A 16,091-nucleotide genomic window follows, 5' to 3' on the forward strand; every position below is an offset into this window, starting at 1 on the left:
GCGCCTGTGCAGCAGCTATTTAAAGTGAAAAACACGAAACGCAACAACAAAATGGACGGCCATAATGGAGACATAAATGAAGGATGGGCAACAGTACTATCTATCTCGTCGGATGATAGTAACCAACTTTCGTCGCCGCCGTCAATTATAGTCTCATCGCTGGACACCACGCCAACGCCTGTCTAATGCAAATCAACTTACATATTACTCTAAAATCCACTTATAACTGTCCCCTCTAATGATAAGCAATTTTTATGTTTACTTTAAACTTAAACCGATACCTTAAACTATGGCGCGCAAAATGACTACCAAGAAATCTAAAACTGTAAATTGTTGCAAACTATTTCTCCTAGTTAAATTTAAATGCGCGCATAACCGCAGCCAAGTTAACCAAAAATGTCACTCGTAAATGTAATTCCTAAATTAACACTTGTAACTAAGCGCGTATAAATACCGCAAATCCAAAAATGTAAATAAGCCATAAATTGTTACTATATATTTTTAAAAAAGAAAAATCAGAGTACAATAAAAATGCCAGCGTCTATTAGGCGTTGAAAATTTAAAAAAAAAAAAAAAAAAAAAAGGAGCCGGCTGAAGGCCTGGGCGAAGACACTGGAGACACCTATGCGCGTCCTTTCGGCCGGCGGCAACAGGCTTGCCATGCAATTAGAACAGTAAATCCTGAAATAACAGCAGAAGATACAGACGTCCAAATTGAGAACACTGACGCCAGCCCTCACCTGAACGACTCACTGTGCAGCAGCAGCAACATCAGCACCGATGCCCTCAGCATCGGCAGCAGAGGGTGTTTTTGGCCTTTGACAATTCCCTGCGACTTGACTTCTTCTTGGCACCTGGTCAATCATCACGTGCCAGCAAACAGTGGCTTGTCACCCTGGAAGAAAGAAGACTGGATTAGTTTCTCCCCTTCTAATACATTTTGTGTGTTGAAATGCATCAGGCGGCGACACACTCACCAGCAACAGCAGCAACAACACCAGCGGCACCGTTAGCAGGAAATGGATCCTCAGCAAAAACCATCGGCACTTTCAGACGTCCCGTACTCCTCGCCTGGCCCTGGCCGGTAACAGGGGCTTGTTAGATGGAGAAGACGACGGTCATCCGACGGACAGCAGCCTGAAGATGGAAGCAGGCCTACGCTGCCCACCTCTCCGATGCCTGCAGCAGCAACGGCAGCGGCTCATAAATGCAAACTGGCGCCAGCCCTCGGCTCTTCGGGCTCATGTAGGCGGTGACACACTCACTAGCAGCTAAAACAGCAACGGCGGAATTAGCAGAAGGCAATGTTTTGCCGCAGCTGCCAGATGGCATACTCCTAGCTTGGCCCCTGCCCAAACCGTATTGGACCGGCAAATGATTCGACAATCCGATCTGGAAAAAATAAGTATTGATTAATTTTTCCCCCACAGATTGGTATAAAATTGCATTTACGGCCAACCGGCTTCTTCCTGTTGATGACGTCACACTGCGCCGCATGCTTTTCGCCAGCCACAGTTGGAATGCATGCATTGGGGTTGACGGTCCGGATGGGCCGTTGCCTGTTATATGCTGGCATCTCCGCAGCGGCGTTGTGAGCAACGACACTGAAAGCAACAATAATATTGTTAATTACTGCTCAAAACTATAACACATTTAATCACTTACACAATTTACACACGCTTCTTGCCTAGGAGTTGTGGGACCAGCTACCGATAATGCCAACAATACCGGGAAACGCGTCGCGGGACATCGATAACAATTCGGCGGTTAAAATGCTAGAACATCGAGTACCAGACATGTTTTTCCTGCCGATATATCGAAGCCCAATAGCCCGCCAACGCTCAAAACATAAATCGGAGTGTGAGACCAGATACCGAAGCCGTTAAAAGCTTCGCGGTATATCGATAACAATTTGGCGGTAAAAATATTAGAACATCGAGTACCAACCATGTTCTTTTTCCCTACCGATTAATCGAAGTCAAACAGCCCGCCAACGCTCCAAATTTAAATCGGAGTGTGAGACCAGCTACCGATGCCGGTAAAAGCTTCGCGGGATATCGATAACAATCAGGCGGTTAAAAATACTATAACATCGAGTACCAGCCGTGTTTTTCCTGTCGATTTATCGAAGTCCAACAGCCCGCCTTCGCTCCGAACACAAATCGGCAAGTCAGTAGCTTTTTTAACCCGGCAGTGGCGCCTGTGCAGCAGCTATTTAAAGTGAAAAACACGAAACGCAACAACAAAATGGACGGCCATAATGGAGACATAAATGAAGGATGGGCAACAGTACTATCTATCTCGTCGGATGATAGTAACCAACTTTCGTCGCCGCCGTCAATTATAGTCTCATCGCTGGACACCACGCCAACGTCAAATGAAACCACCATAGTAAGAAGAAGCCTACACAACCCAAAAGCTGACATGAAATCTTACGATTTTGAAAATATTGTATTAAATGAAAATAAAAATACCATATTGCCAGATACTTTATTTGTTGATAAATGCGGAAATACTGCTAATACCACAGAAGCCAATGAAAAAAAGCCTGCCAATAGCCCCTTCCCCATTTCCATTAGCAAGAATTTTAGCACTTCCTCGCCACTAACACATGTAGACACGCCTACACAAGAAGATGACGCCAGTGCTTTCAATACATTGAAAGCAGCTAAAACAGCTAGAATAATTTTTCCCACACACACACAGATAAAGCCCGCCAAACCCTCGCCCCCTTCCAAAGAATTAAGCACAAACTCAGCACCCAAAACTCTTAGCTACACAGACAAAATTACAGTAACACAGAAAAATCTACCCGACAAAACACATGTAGACACACCTACACAAGATGACGACATTAATGCAACCAAAGCATCAAAAACCGCCAAAATAATTTCTACACAGTTACGCCTACGTGAAACCAAGCCAACACAGCCCGCCAAACACCCCTCACCCCGCACCCAAAAGCCTATTGCAAACAAAGCAGCCGAGACACTCACCCACACAGACAAACTCATAGCATCACAAAACCTAGTTCCCGCCAAAACACATATAAACTCCCCCACACAATATAATGACACTAATGCAACCAAAGCATCAAAAACCGCTAAAATAAATTTCTCTTCACACTCACACCAAAGTGAAACCAAGCCAACACAGCCCGCCAAAAACATTTCACCCCTCACACAAAAGCAAATCACAAGCGAATCAGCCGGGACACACACCCATACAGACAAACACAAAAACACAGCATCACAAAATCTCTTTCCCGCCAAAACACACATTAACTCACCCACACAACATAACGACACTAGTGCAGCCACAGCATCAAAAACCGCTAAATTAATTCTCTCCCCACACTCACACCCAAGTGAAACCAAGCCAACACAGCCCGCTTTAAGCCCCTCACCCCTCTCCCAGAAGCAAATAACAAGCATAGCAGCCAAGACACTCACCCACACAAACAAACACACAGCATCACAAAACTTTATTCCCGCCAAAACACATATAAACATACCCACACAATATAACGACACCAATGCAACCAAAGCATTAAAAACCGAAAAAGCAGCTTCTCCCTCCCACACATACTCACGCCAGACAAAACCAATAAAGCCCACCATAAACGCATTGCATGCCGCCCAAGACACAAACCCAAGCCCAGCAAGCAGTGCTGTCACTTACACAGACAAACCCACAGCTACTCAGAATATTTTTCCTGTCAAAACTTTTGCAGAGCTGATTAGAGAAAATGCAAAACGCTCACCAACTCCAATGCAAAATCCCCCTCAAGCAAAACATGACTCTGCCGCCCTCGGACGCCCTCCGACTGCAGCTAGAAAAAACCTAAATAAAACACTGATTTCTCCTAAAACTCCTGGGAAGCGCTGTGGGGACTGTCTTGATGAAGGCCTACTTCAAACCTCTAACAAAAAGGTTAGAATACGCGACGACTTCTCTGATGATGATCTGGGGGTCACAAACCTACTCTCTGAAACACCCTTATTCAAAAGCAAAGCAGCTATTAAGATTCGGCAAGACTCGAGAAGAGAATCCCTGCAGAAGTCAGCTGAAATGGACACAGCTCCAGCAATAAGTCCCTCAAACGCAGCAGCCGATCCCGACCTACCGCCCTGGAAAACTGTTCCAGCTAGCAGAAAACCACCATCAATCTTCCTGTCCAATATACAGCAGATTATCCCGCTAATAGAAAAACTAAACTATAAAGCCGGGGTAAATAGCTTTACTACCAAGTCTGAACTTGGCAACAATATTAGAATCCAGGCTAAAACGATGGACGCCTACAATGCAATTCAGAATGTCCTCCTTGAAGCAAACATTCCCCTACACTCTCACCAGCCAAAGAGTGCAAAGGGCTTCCAAATTGTAATTAGGCACCTCCACCAGTCAACCCCGACCAAATGGATTGAAAGCCAACTTCAAGACATCGGTATAGCTACAAAATTTATCAGGGCAATGCAGTTTAGGGACACGAGAAATCCTATGCGCATCCATGAGGTTGAGGTTGTACCCAAGGCTGACGGCAGCCATCTTAAGGTCCTGCTAATAAAATCCCTTGGAGGACAAACGGTCAAGGTTGAAAGGAAACGGGTATCGAAGGATCCTACACAATGCCATCGCTGCCAATGCTTTGGACACACAAAAAATTATTGCAGAAACCCGTTTAAATGTATGAAATGTGGCCAGCTGCACGCCACGGTCTCATGCACCAAACCCAAAAACCTTCCGGCTACTTGTGCAAACTGCAATGGAAGCCACGTTAGCAGCTATAAAGGATGTCCTGTTTTCCAAGAAGCAAAGCAAAGACTATCTATCAACAAAATTCAATCCCTTCACTCACAACCCACCCACCTTCAGACCCCCCGCAATAAACATCCCTACCCAAAACCCACCCACATTCAGACGCCCCTCAATAAGCAGCCCTACACACACCCCCTCCCTCGCACATTAGTAAACAACACAAAACTACCTGCCAAAAGAATCCAAGGAAAGAAGATATCGCAAAGGAATCTATCTATAAATAAACGCTTAAACAGAATCAGGACATTGGACAGAAAACCGAGGAATGAGACAAGCCCGCCGACAACTAGCAAAAAGGCCTTGGCCTCTCTAGAAGAAAGCAGAAAAAACCCAAATAGCGCCCTAAACCCGGCCAACACCCATCTCACTCATTTCCGCCCACCACCATTAGCACAAAATATTCCTAATGACGAATCTAAGGAGGTGAGTGGGGAGCAATACCTTTTAAATCGCATTGAAGGGATGGAAAAGAAGCTCAACAACCTTCTTGAAATCGTCACCCGCCTACTAAGCCAAGGAAAAGACTGTCCAAAATCTCCAAAAAATCCTTTCCGAGATCCAATCTTCGTTTAAATGCTCTTTCTAGTAACATCAGAAAGTGACGTCTCCTATGACTCGGGAGTGCAACAGGGACATCCTTAAAATCGCTTTCTGGAATGCTGGTGGGATCAACAATAAAATAGATGAGCTTAAGCTGTTCATTCTAAATATTGATGCCCACATAATCATAGTCACCGAAACTAGACTAGACAACAATTCTACCAAACTAGAGCTGCCAGGATATTTCACATACTTAGCCCAAAATCCTGCCTCTAGCAAGAGAGGAGGAGTCGCCACGATAGTAAACAGTAGTCTCCGCCACATGGCCTTAGAACCGATTGAAAAGGAATGCATACAGAGTGCCCCAATAGTATTACTGCCTGAAAACAACAGACGCAGCGAAATGATTGTAATAGCATCTGTCTACTGTCCGCCTTCGCTAAGCTGGTCGCCCCACCATTTTACTGACGTTCTCAATTTTGCTGAGAAAACTATGGGAGGGCAGACTAAGCTCATTCTATGTGGCGACTGGAACGCAAAACATAGACAATGGGGTTGTATACGCGCCTGCCAACGTGGCGCCGCACTCTACGATGCAATTCAAGCAGACTCCATGGCTGAAATCGTCGCGACTGGCAGCGCTACACATTTCCCGCACGATACAAGGAAAAGCCCGTCAGCAATAGACTTCTCGATATGTAAACGGCTTGGCAGGTATGAAAAAAGAATCTCCTCAAGTGCACACCTATCCTCAGACCATCTTCCCATCTTACTTGAGATAAACCTAGATATAAAAACCATCTCCCTGCAAAAACAAAACAACAATATCCTCAAGAAAACAACGAACATTGAGCTCTTTAAGAACGTTCTAGAAAGGAAGATACTTCTAAACACTGAGATAAGGGTAGCAGAAGACATAAATGATGCCATAAACATCTTTATTAAAAACATCAAGGACTCGGCTGCTGAATCAACTCCCTCCCCAAGAATTCCTGATAACCACAGAAGAAGATATGGGCAAGCTAACAGAAATAGTCATACGCTCACACTAGACGAAAACACAAGCAGATTGCTGGAAGAAAAACGTATACAAAGTAGAATTTTTAAAGCTACTAGAACGAACGAGGACAAAACTAAACTAAAAGCAGCTGAAAATCGACTTAAAAAAGCAATTAAAATCTTAAGAGAAAAGAGAATCAATGAGCAAATTGCAGGAATTGACACAAATAACCCGGACAGAATGAGGAAAATTTGGAGGCTGCTAGATGAAGGGAAAAAAATGAATCAACCCAACTTTCCCCTCAAATTAGAAACCAAAAAAGGCCCTAAATGGACTAAAACAATTAAGGAGACAACAGAAGCGTTTGTCTCCCACTTGGAAGGAAGATTCAAGCCAAATAAAATTGTACCTGATTACCACATAGATAAGGTTAACACCGGACTAAGAATAATTAAGGAAAGCATGCTAACAGAACGACATAATCTAAACAAAAACCCCCATAACCAACCCATTACGCTAAACGAATTAAATGAAGAAATAAAAAACTTAAAGAATAGCAAAGCACCTGGTAAAGACCTTATAACAAACCAGCTCATAAAAACCCTACCGACTAAAGCTACCCTGTACCTTATCCTAATCTATAACTCCATACTTAGATTAGGATACTACCCTGAAGCCTGGAAACATGCACAGGTAAAAATGATCCTGAAGCCAGGGAAAAGCTCAAACGAGCCGAAGTCATACAGGCCGATTAGTCTACTCTCGGGACTCTCTAAAATGTTTGAAAGACTACTCCTAAAAAGACTTTTCAGGGTAGATCTATTCAAAAAAGCCATACCACTGCACCAATTTGGCTTCAGAAAAGAGCACGGAACTGAGCAGCAAATAGCCAGGGTCACCCAGTTCATCCTCGAGGCCTTCGAGCGGAAGGAATACTGCTCAGCGGTTTTCCTTGACATCTCTGAGGCCTTTGATAGGGTATGGCACGAAGGCCTTTTACTTAAATTAGCTAAGATCCTACCTTACAACCTATACATTATACTGGAGAGCTACCTTACAAATAGAACGTTCGAAGTTAAAGACCAAGCAGGAGAGACTTCGAGAACAGGACAAATAGGCGCAGGAGTGCCTCAAGGAAGCAATCTCGGACCACTACTTTACTCTATCTTCTCCTCTGACATGCCCCTCCCATATATCTACCGCCCTTCACCAACACAAAGAATTATGCTCTCAACATACGCAGACGACACTATAGTCCTCAGCTCAGACACACTAGCAACTGCCACCACAAGAAACAACGAAAACTACCTCAAGACATTTTCGGACTGGGCGGACAAATGGGGTATCTCAGTAAACGCTGCTAAAACCGGACATGTCATTTTTACATTAAAAAACGACTTACCTACAAACTCAATGAATGTGAAGATCAAGGGTCAAACAATAAAGAAGGAAAGCAAGCAATCATACCTTGGCGTAACCCTTGATAGCAAGCTAACCCTTAGCTCTCACGTCACAAAGCTATTGGGTAAATACTCTACAGCCTACAGAAAATTGACATGGATCCTAAACGGAAGAAGTAAACTCCCTACTAAAACTAAGATACTGATCCTTAAATCAGTTTTATCACCAATATGGCAGTATGCCATAGCAGCTTGGGGTCCCCTTGTGACAGATGCACAGATAAGGAGGGTCCAGGTTGAGGAAAACAGAAAAATAAGAGACATATGTAGAGCGGGAAGATATACGAGAAACCAAACTATAAGGGACCTTTTTGGCGTCAAAACAGTAGAAGAATTCTATCAACAGGCTATGCACAGGTTCTCAGAAACTATAAAATCGCACCCAAATATAGCTGTTCGCAGGATTCTCTCTAGGCACTATATCCCGAACAGACTAGAAAGAAGCAGGCAGAGGTACTTTAAAATGACAAATGATCATATCACGCAAAAGCAGACTGGACTTACCCTCTCACCTAAACTCTTAAAAATCCCTGATATAGATGACTGCAGAACCGTAAAAAAGCGTAGCGAGAGAGAGAAAATAAGACAAATGCATCTAACTGAACTCCCCACCTTGCTGAGACTAGAGGAAGAGGAGGAAGAGCTCAAAAGAATAAAAAAACAGGAAGAAAGGGAAAAAAGAGAAAGGGAAAACCAAAAGTGGCCTCCAGATAGATGGTGCGAATTGGAAATAAACCGATATAATAAACAATATAGAAAGGGCGACCTAACCAGGCAGGAAGTTATAGAAAAATTCAGAGGGCAACCATTAAATGTACAACGAATAATCCTACCCGACTATGAAGGGGACTAAAATTAAATCAAAACAAACCAGGACAGGAGCAGAAGGCAGAAATAATCAAAACTGGCGGAAGGGGTGGCAAAATATTGAAAAGAGAGGAAAGAAATATAAAAAGGCTAAAGGCTAAGTTACAGGTTACATAAAAAGGGAAATCTGCTTATATATACTATGGTAAAATTAACTTAACTAATCACCTACTGGTTAACAAAATAATTATGCCTGCATGGCACAAGCTGCGCTCTCAAATCATTTCTCCTGACGCTATTGAAAATCCATCGTTACTTTCCAACCGAGGGACTTGCGACTGCGGTCTTTCCGCCTTATTGGCTCCTTATGGATCCATCTGCTGCCGTATTGGGCGACACACCAGCGCTCCAACCTAAAAGAGAGATAACATGTTTTAATTCACTTTCCTTTTCTCATAAACTAAATCACAACAACAGCAACAGCGCATCGGGCGACTGATAAAAGCATTAGCTCACCAAGTCAGCAACAACAGCAGCAGCAAGACCAGAATCAGTTGAGGAGGAGGCCTGGTGGTGTGCTGAACATTTCGCCGCCCACACCCACCATTTCTGTAGGCCTGTATGACCCTGAGCCCAACGCCGGCATGGCAAATCCGGTCTTCCTGAGGAGGCGGGGCTCTAGTGTGAGGCGCGCTTTTGCCCCAAAAGCAACAACGACAGCGGCAGTAGGGTCGGCGCCCCCTGCGTGACCGAGTCCATCTTAGCAATCGGTCCTTTTGGCGGTGTTATGCCGACGCGGCGGTCGCGCTTATGAGGACTGCCTGCAATGCTTGGCCATGAGACGGCGTCATCAGCAACATTTCAATCACGCTCAGCTGGTTGACCGGGGGCAACATGCTTGCCATGCAGCAACAATGGTGCATGCAGTCCAGCATGCAGCAACAACAACAATATTGGCAGCAGCAGCATAATGTTTCGCAGCAGATTCCATCTGGCAACTTCCGACGACCAGACTCCTCGCTTGGCCCCTGGAGACTCGCTCTGGAAAAAAAGAAATAAGCATGGATTAGTTTTTTCTTTCCCTTTAGCTATTGGATTAAATCTCTTTCCTGGACAACCGGCGCCTTCATGCAGATGACGCTGGACTGCGGCGATTTTTTCCCTCCAGCCACAGATGGGAAGCTCACATCATGGCATATATGCGGCATCGTGCTAATCAGCTCCCCCATGCTGAGCGAGATCTTGATGCGGCGATGCACTCACTAGCGAGCAGCGGGAACAGCATACAGCGTCAGCAACAGCAGGAAGAGACTTTGTAGCAGAAGCCTTTCGGCATTCTCCGACGACCCGACTCCTCGATCGGGGTCAGGCAAATTGTCCTGGACCGACAAATTTTCCCGGCGTTTCGTCCTGGAATAAGGAAGGAAGCACGGATTAATTTCTCCCCTTCAGCTTACGACCCTTCTCACCAACAGCAGCAACTACAACAACATCGGCAGCAGACGACTTGCAGCTGCTTGGCTCACCTAATGCGACAGCAATAATCCCGGCAAGGCCAGAAACGGCACCGAGCAGAAGCACGACAGGGTGAAGAACAACATGCCGCCCACGTCCACCAATCCGGAAGCCCTGCATTAGGGGTTTGAAGCGCCATTAACTGGAGGATCCGGCAGCGTATGCCTACGCAGAAGCGGGGCGTCGTAAATCCGGTGGCCGGAATAGCGCCTTGAACAGCATGCTGTGTATGTTTGCCCCAAAAGCAGAAACTGCCGCAGCAAAGGAACCGCAAGCAGGATCATCACTCGTGGCAAACTGGCGTATTCCTGTTGAAGACGCGGGACTGCGGCGCATTCTTCCTTTCCAACCGGGGGCTTTAGCGCCTGCGGTATTTCTGCTTTCACGGCTCCATTTGCTGCTGCATCTGACGCCTCATCAGCGCTCCTCCCTGAAAGAAAGAGAATATATATTAGTTTTCTTTCCATTCCTTACAATCTCTCTCACCAAACCTCTACGACACAACAACAGCAGCAGAAACAGGTCTAGCCCACAATGGCAGCAGCTACAGCAATCAGCAGAAGCAAGGCCGGCAAAAGCAACAACAAAAGCCCTCTCTGAAAGCCCGGATGTGGAGACTGAAGCGCCGGAAACTTGAGGATCCGCCCCCGATGCACGCCCACCAACAATAAGCTGGAGGAGAAGTTACTGAAGCATGGGAAGCAGCACCAGGGGTCGCATACGCAGCGTCAGGGCTTTGCGAACCAGATGAATGAGGAGAGACTGGAACAGCATAACATCAGCGGCAGCAACAACAGCGCCAGCAGGGTCAGCGGCGTCTGCATGGCTGTGTCCAAAACAACTCCAATTCAACTGCTGTATGATGCAGCGCACCAGCGGCTTTCACAGGGACCGTCTGAAACGCTTGGCAGGAGCCGGCTGAAGGCCTGGGCGAAGACACTGGAGACACCTATGCGCGTCCTTTCGGCCGGCGGCAACAGGCTTGCCATGCAATTAGAACAGTAAATCCTGAAATAACAGCAGAAGATACAGACGTCCAAATTGAGAACACTGACGCCAGCCCTCACCTGAACGACTCACTGTGCAGCAGCAGCAACATCAGCACCGATGCCCTCAGCATCGGCAGCAGAGGGTGTTTTTGGCCTTTGACAATTCCCTGCGACTTGACTTCTTCTTGGCACCTGGTCAATCATCACGTGCCAGCAAACAGTGGCTTGTCACCCTGGAAGAAAGAAGACTGGATTAGTTTCTCCCCTTCTAATACATTTTGTGTGTTGAAATGCATCAGGCGGCGACACACTCACCAGCAACAGCAGCAACAACACCAGCGGCACCGTTAGCAGGAAATGGATCCTCAGCAAAAACCATCGGCACTTTCAGACGTCCCGTACTCCTCGCCTGGCCCTGGCCGGTAACAGGGGCTTGTTAGATGGAGAAGACGACGGTCATCCGACGGACAGCAGCCTGAAGATGGAAGCAGGCCTACGCTGCCCACCTCTCCGATGCCTGCAGCAGCAACGGCAGCGGCTCATAAATGCAAACTGGCGCCAGCCCTCGGCTCTTCGGGCTCATGTAGGCGGTGACACACTCACTAGCAGCTAAAACAGCAACGGCGGAATTAGCAGAAGGCAATGTTTTGCCGCAGCTGCCAGATGGCATACTCCTAGCTTGGCCCCTGCCCAAACCGTATTGGACCGGCAAATGATTCGACAATCCGATCTGGAAAAAATAAGTATTGATTAATTTTTCCCCCACAGATTGGTATAAAATTGCATTTACGGCCAACCGGCTTCTTCCTGTTGATGACGTCACACTGCGCCGCATGCTTTTCGCCAGCCACAGTTGGAATGCATGCATTGGGGTTGACGGTCCGGATGGGCCGTTGCCTGTTATATGCTGGCATCTCCGCAGCGGCGTTGTGAGCAACGACACTGAAAGCAACAATAATATTGTTAATTACTGCTCAAAACTATAACACATTTAATCACTTACACAATTTACACACGCTTCTTGCCTAGGAGTTGTGGGACCAGCTACCGATAATGCCAACAATACCGGGAAACGCGTCGCGGGACATCGATAACAATTCGGCGGTTAAAATGCTAGAACATCGAGTACCAGACATGTTTTTCCTGCCGATATATCGAAGCCCAATAGCCCGCCAACGCTCAAAACATAAATCGGAGTGTGAGACCAGATACCGAAGCCGTTAAAAGCTTCGCGGTATATCGATAACAATTTGGCGGTAAAAATATTAGAACATCGAGTACCAACCATGTTCTTTTTCCCTACCGATTAATCGAAGTCAAACAGCCCGCCAACGCTCCAAATTTAAATCGGAGTGTGAGACCAGCTACCGATGCCGGTAAAAGCTTCGCGGGATATCGATAACAATCAGGCGGTTAAAAATACTATAACATCGAGTACCAGCCGTGTTTTTCCTGTCGATTTATCGAAGTCCAACAGCCCGCCTTCGCTCCGAACACAAATCGGCAAGTCAGTAGCTTTTTTAACCCGGCAGTGGCGCCTGTGCAGCAGCTATTTAAAGTGAAAAACACGAAACGCAACAACAAAATGGACGGCCATAATGGAGACATAAATGAAGGATGGGCAACAGTACTATCTATCTCGTCGGATGATAGTAACCAACTTTCGTCGCCGCCGTCAATTATAGTCTCATCGCTGGACACCACGCCAACGCCTGTCTAATGCAAATCAACTTACATATTACTCTAAAATCCACTTATAACTGTCCCCTCTAATGATAAGCAATTTTTATGTTTACTTTAAACTTAAACCGATACCTTAAACTATGGCGCGCAAAATGACTACCAAGAAATCTAAAACTGTAAATTGTTGCAAACTATTTCTCCTAGTTAAATTTAAATGCGCGCATAACCGCAGCCAAGTTAACCAAAAATGTCACTCGTAAATGTAATTCCTAAATTAACACTTGTAACTAAGCGCGTATAAATACCGCAAATCCAAAAATGTAAATAAGCCATAAATTGTTACTATATATTTTTAAAAAAGAAAAATCAGAGTACAATAAAAATGCCAGCGTCTATTAGGCGTTGAAAATTTAAAAAAAAATAAAAAAAAAAAAAAAAAAATAGCAAAGTTAATAAAAGATATTTTAAATTGCCTAAAATTGTTTATAACAATTACAATTTAAAATACAATCGAAAGTAAAAGCAAACGAAAAATAAACGGGACAGTTAAGTGAAAATCTCCGCAAGTGAAAAGACAAAAGCAAAGTCCAAATAGCAAAGTTAATAAAAGATATTTTTAAATTGCCTAAAATTGTTTATAACAATTACAATTTAAAATACAATCGAAAGTACAAAGCAAACGAAAAATAAACGGGACATTAAAGTGAAAATCTCCACAAGTGGAAAGACAAAAAATTCCCGGCGGGAAAATTTATACAGAAACAATTTGACAAACAATTTTCATAAACAATTAAAATAAACATTTTAAAAAAAAGCATATAAATTCGGTGATTTCGGTGAAATATTTTGAGACAAATCGACAAACCCAGCGAGCTGCAGATTTTAATAAAGAAGTGGAGCCATAAAGAAGAACCATAAAGAGGAGCTATAAAGAGAAACCATAAAGGAGAACCATAAAGAAGAACCCTAACGTCGCAAAGAAGGAAGAACGCAAAAAAGAGGCAAAGACGGACTAGCAAAGAAAAGGAATCGTACCAAAGGACCCGCCAAAACCAAAGTCAGGGTATTTATACCACAAAAAGTATCGTTCCTTTACATATAGTCAGCAGATATTATGGCCCAAATAATTCTCTCTGACGACTCTTCAAATGACGAGGCGCTCTCTCTTTTCTCGAGCCCAGAAAGACAAAATACCCCTTTCTACCTGGAAATCTCGCCCATGTCCCATAATTCTAACAACTCTCAGTTTAATATCAGTTTAATAAACATGAAAAAATCGTCTTCCAACTCTGCAATTAACAGTCTAAAAAACCCTTCCGAGGCTGCTATAAAAATTATAAATTCACTTACATATAAGGGGAAAGAGAATAGAGAAAACAAAAATGCCCAAAAAGACCCGCTCTTCCTTACTAATACTAATAAAGAAACAGCTGGCGCCAAAAGTAGCGTCTCAAATGGGCCAGTGGTTTCCCCTCTTTCTATCACACATACAAATAGGGGGAAAAAATTGACAACAGCTCACAACACCAACGCAGCTGAAACTACTAATACCAACACGGATGACAAAAAGAGCGGCGCTCTTAGAAATTTCCCTTTCCCCACACATGAAGACAACAGCATGGAGAGAAACCTCAGCACATCTACAAAAATTGGCTCTAAAAGCATTTCCCCTCACTCTCTCTCACCTACACACACAAGCAAGGTTATTAACATAAGCACAAACAGCCGCTCAAAAAGTCCCGCGCTTGCAAATGCTGACACACTACATAAACTAGCCAATATATATGACAATAGCAGGGACCACAACCAAGGTGAAACACAACATAAATTAATAACTCGCAATACTTTTTTCCAAAACTTATATCCTAAACCTGACATTTCCAAACTAAGCTTAAAAAAGAAACCCACCATTCTCGCGGAAACTACAAAAAATAAAAGAATCTCCCCCCAACTGAAAGGCGCTTCTTTGTGTTCCCCTGTTCAGACTAATTTAAATTTCAAAGTCACCACTACACACTCCATGGGTAACACATCTGCATCCAGAACCCTCAACCGGCCTGCAGCCAAGCGGGACCTTTTTAATTCACCCCCCAATAGCACGAACGCACTGCCTATGAGTTTTTCGGAAGTGGTGGCCGGAACCGGTCCAGGAATTGTGGCATCCTCTGATCCGGCACCAATTACGAAAACCCCGGGCAAGCGCACAAATACCAACATGGACAGGGATAGCTTTAGCTATAAAACGCCCAATAAAAAAGCATGTGTGCCCACCAATTTTGCGACCCCAAACCCTTTCCCCCCCCTAGCCACCCCCATCTTTAAAAGTAAGGCGGCCAAAAGTATTGTCGAGGAAATAAAAGCCCCCCGCCACCCAGTCGAGAGTGAAAAGGCCTCTGCACGCAGCGCACCGGCGCAAACTGAAATTGCCCCCCCTCCCCCCAAAAATCCGGCTACCGAACTGCCCCCGTGGCAAATAGTTCCACAGAGCCGCAGGGCCCCCCCTATTCATATAGAAAATGTTAGGGAAATCGTGCCACTTTTGGAAAAGCTAAATTACTCAGCAGGGGTAGACAGTTTTACAACAAAAACATCTATAGGAAACGGGGTAACTATCCAGGCGAAAGACTTGACTGCACATAGAACAATTAAAGACATACTAGCTAAAAGTGGTATCCCATTCTACTCAAACCAGAATAAATCTGAAAGGGGTTTCAGAGTTGTTATTCGTCACCTGCACCCCTCTACCCCTTGCTCGTGGATCACCAGCGAGCTGCAGAAGCTCGGCCACCAGACTAAGTTCACAAGGAACATGACAAATCCTGCAACTGGTGGTCCGATGCGGATGCACGAGGTAGAAATTGTCTCGGCCATGGACGGAAGCCACCTTAGGATCCTCTCCATTAAACAGCTAGGAGGACAAAAAGTGGAAATCGAAAGGAAAAACAGGACGAGGGAACCGGTCCAGTGCTTCAGGTGCCAGGGATTCAGGCATGCTAGGAACACATGTATGAAGCCCCCAAGGTGCATGAAGTGCGCTGGCCAGCATTGGTCTAGTGAGTGCACTAAGCCAAGATCAACCCCCGCCACCTGTTCAAACTGCCAAGGAAACCACATCAGCGCATATAAGGGGTGCCCTGCCTATAAGGCAGAGAAGCAAAAATTAGCAGTCAACAGGATAGATTTTCACAAAATTAGGACAATAATGGACGCAAAAAGCAACAATAACGAACGTCAGCCCCGCCCCCCTTTCAACAAGACCCCCCGACTACCCTATAGTAC

General features: G+C 45.0%; 1 protein-coding gene and 1 long non-coding RNA gene across 2 annotated transcripts; one reads left to right on the top strand and one right to left on the bottom strand.

Annotated features, from left to right (window-relative positions):
• Positions 1–474: 474 nt before the first annotated feature.
• On the bottom strand, positions 475–13,047 carry LOC120320638. Its single transcript, XR_005560162.2, has 13 exons — positions 12,133–13,047; positions 11,920–12,071; positions 11,445–11,859; positions 11,208–11,362; positions 10,632–11,148; positions 10,152–10,570; positions 9,142–10,035; positions 8,858–9,038; positions 1,666–1,775; positions 1,453–1,604; positions 978–1,392; positions 741–895; positions 475–681 (listed from the first exon to the last, which is right to left on the bottom strand). It is a non-coding gene; the product is annotated as an uncharacterized LOC120320638 (long non-coding RNA).
• On the top strand, positions 1,774–9,090 carry LOC122319507. The gene has a single exon (XM_043206837.1). The coding sequence runs from the start codon at positions 2,248–2,250 to the stop codon at positions 5,389–5,391; it is 3,144 nt and encodes a 1,047-aa protein (XP_043062772.1). The 5' UTR covers positions 1,774–2,247; the 3' UTR covers positions 5,392–9,090.
• Positions 13,048–16,091: the final 3,044 nt, after the last annotated feature.

The sequence above is a fragment of the Drosophila yakuba genome, chromosome 2L (genome assembly GCF_016746365.2).
Source record: "Drosophila yakuba strain Tai18E2 chromosome 2L, Prin_Dyak_Tai18E2_2.1, whole genome shotgun sequence".
Classification (NCBI taxonomy): domain Eukaryota; kingdom Metazoa; phylum Arthropoda; class Insecta; order Diptera; family Drosophilidae; genus Drosophila; species Drosophila yakuba.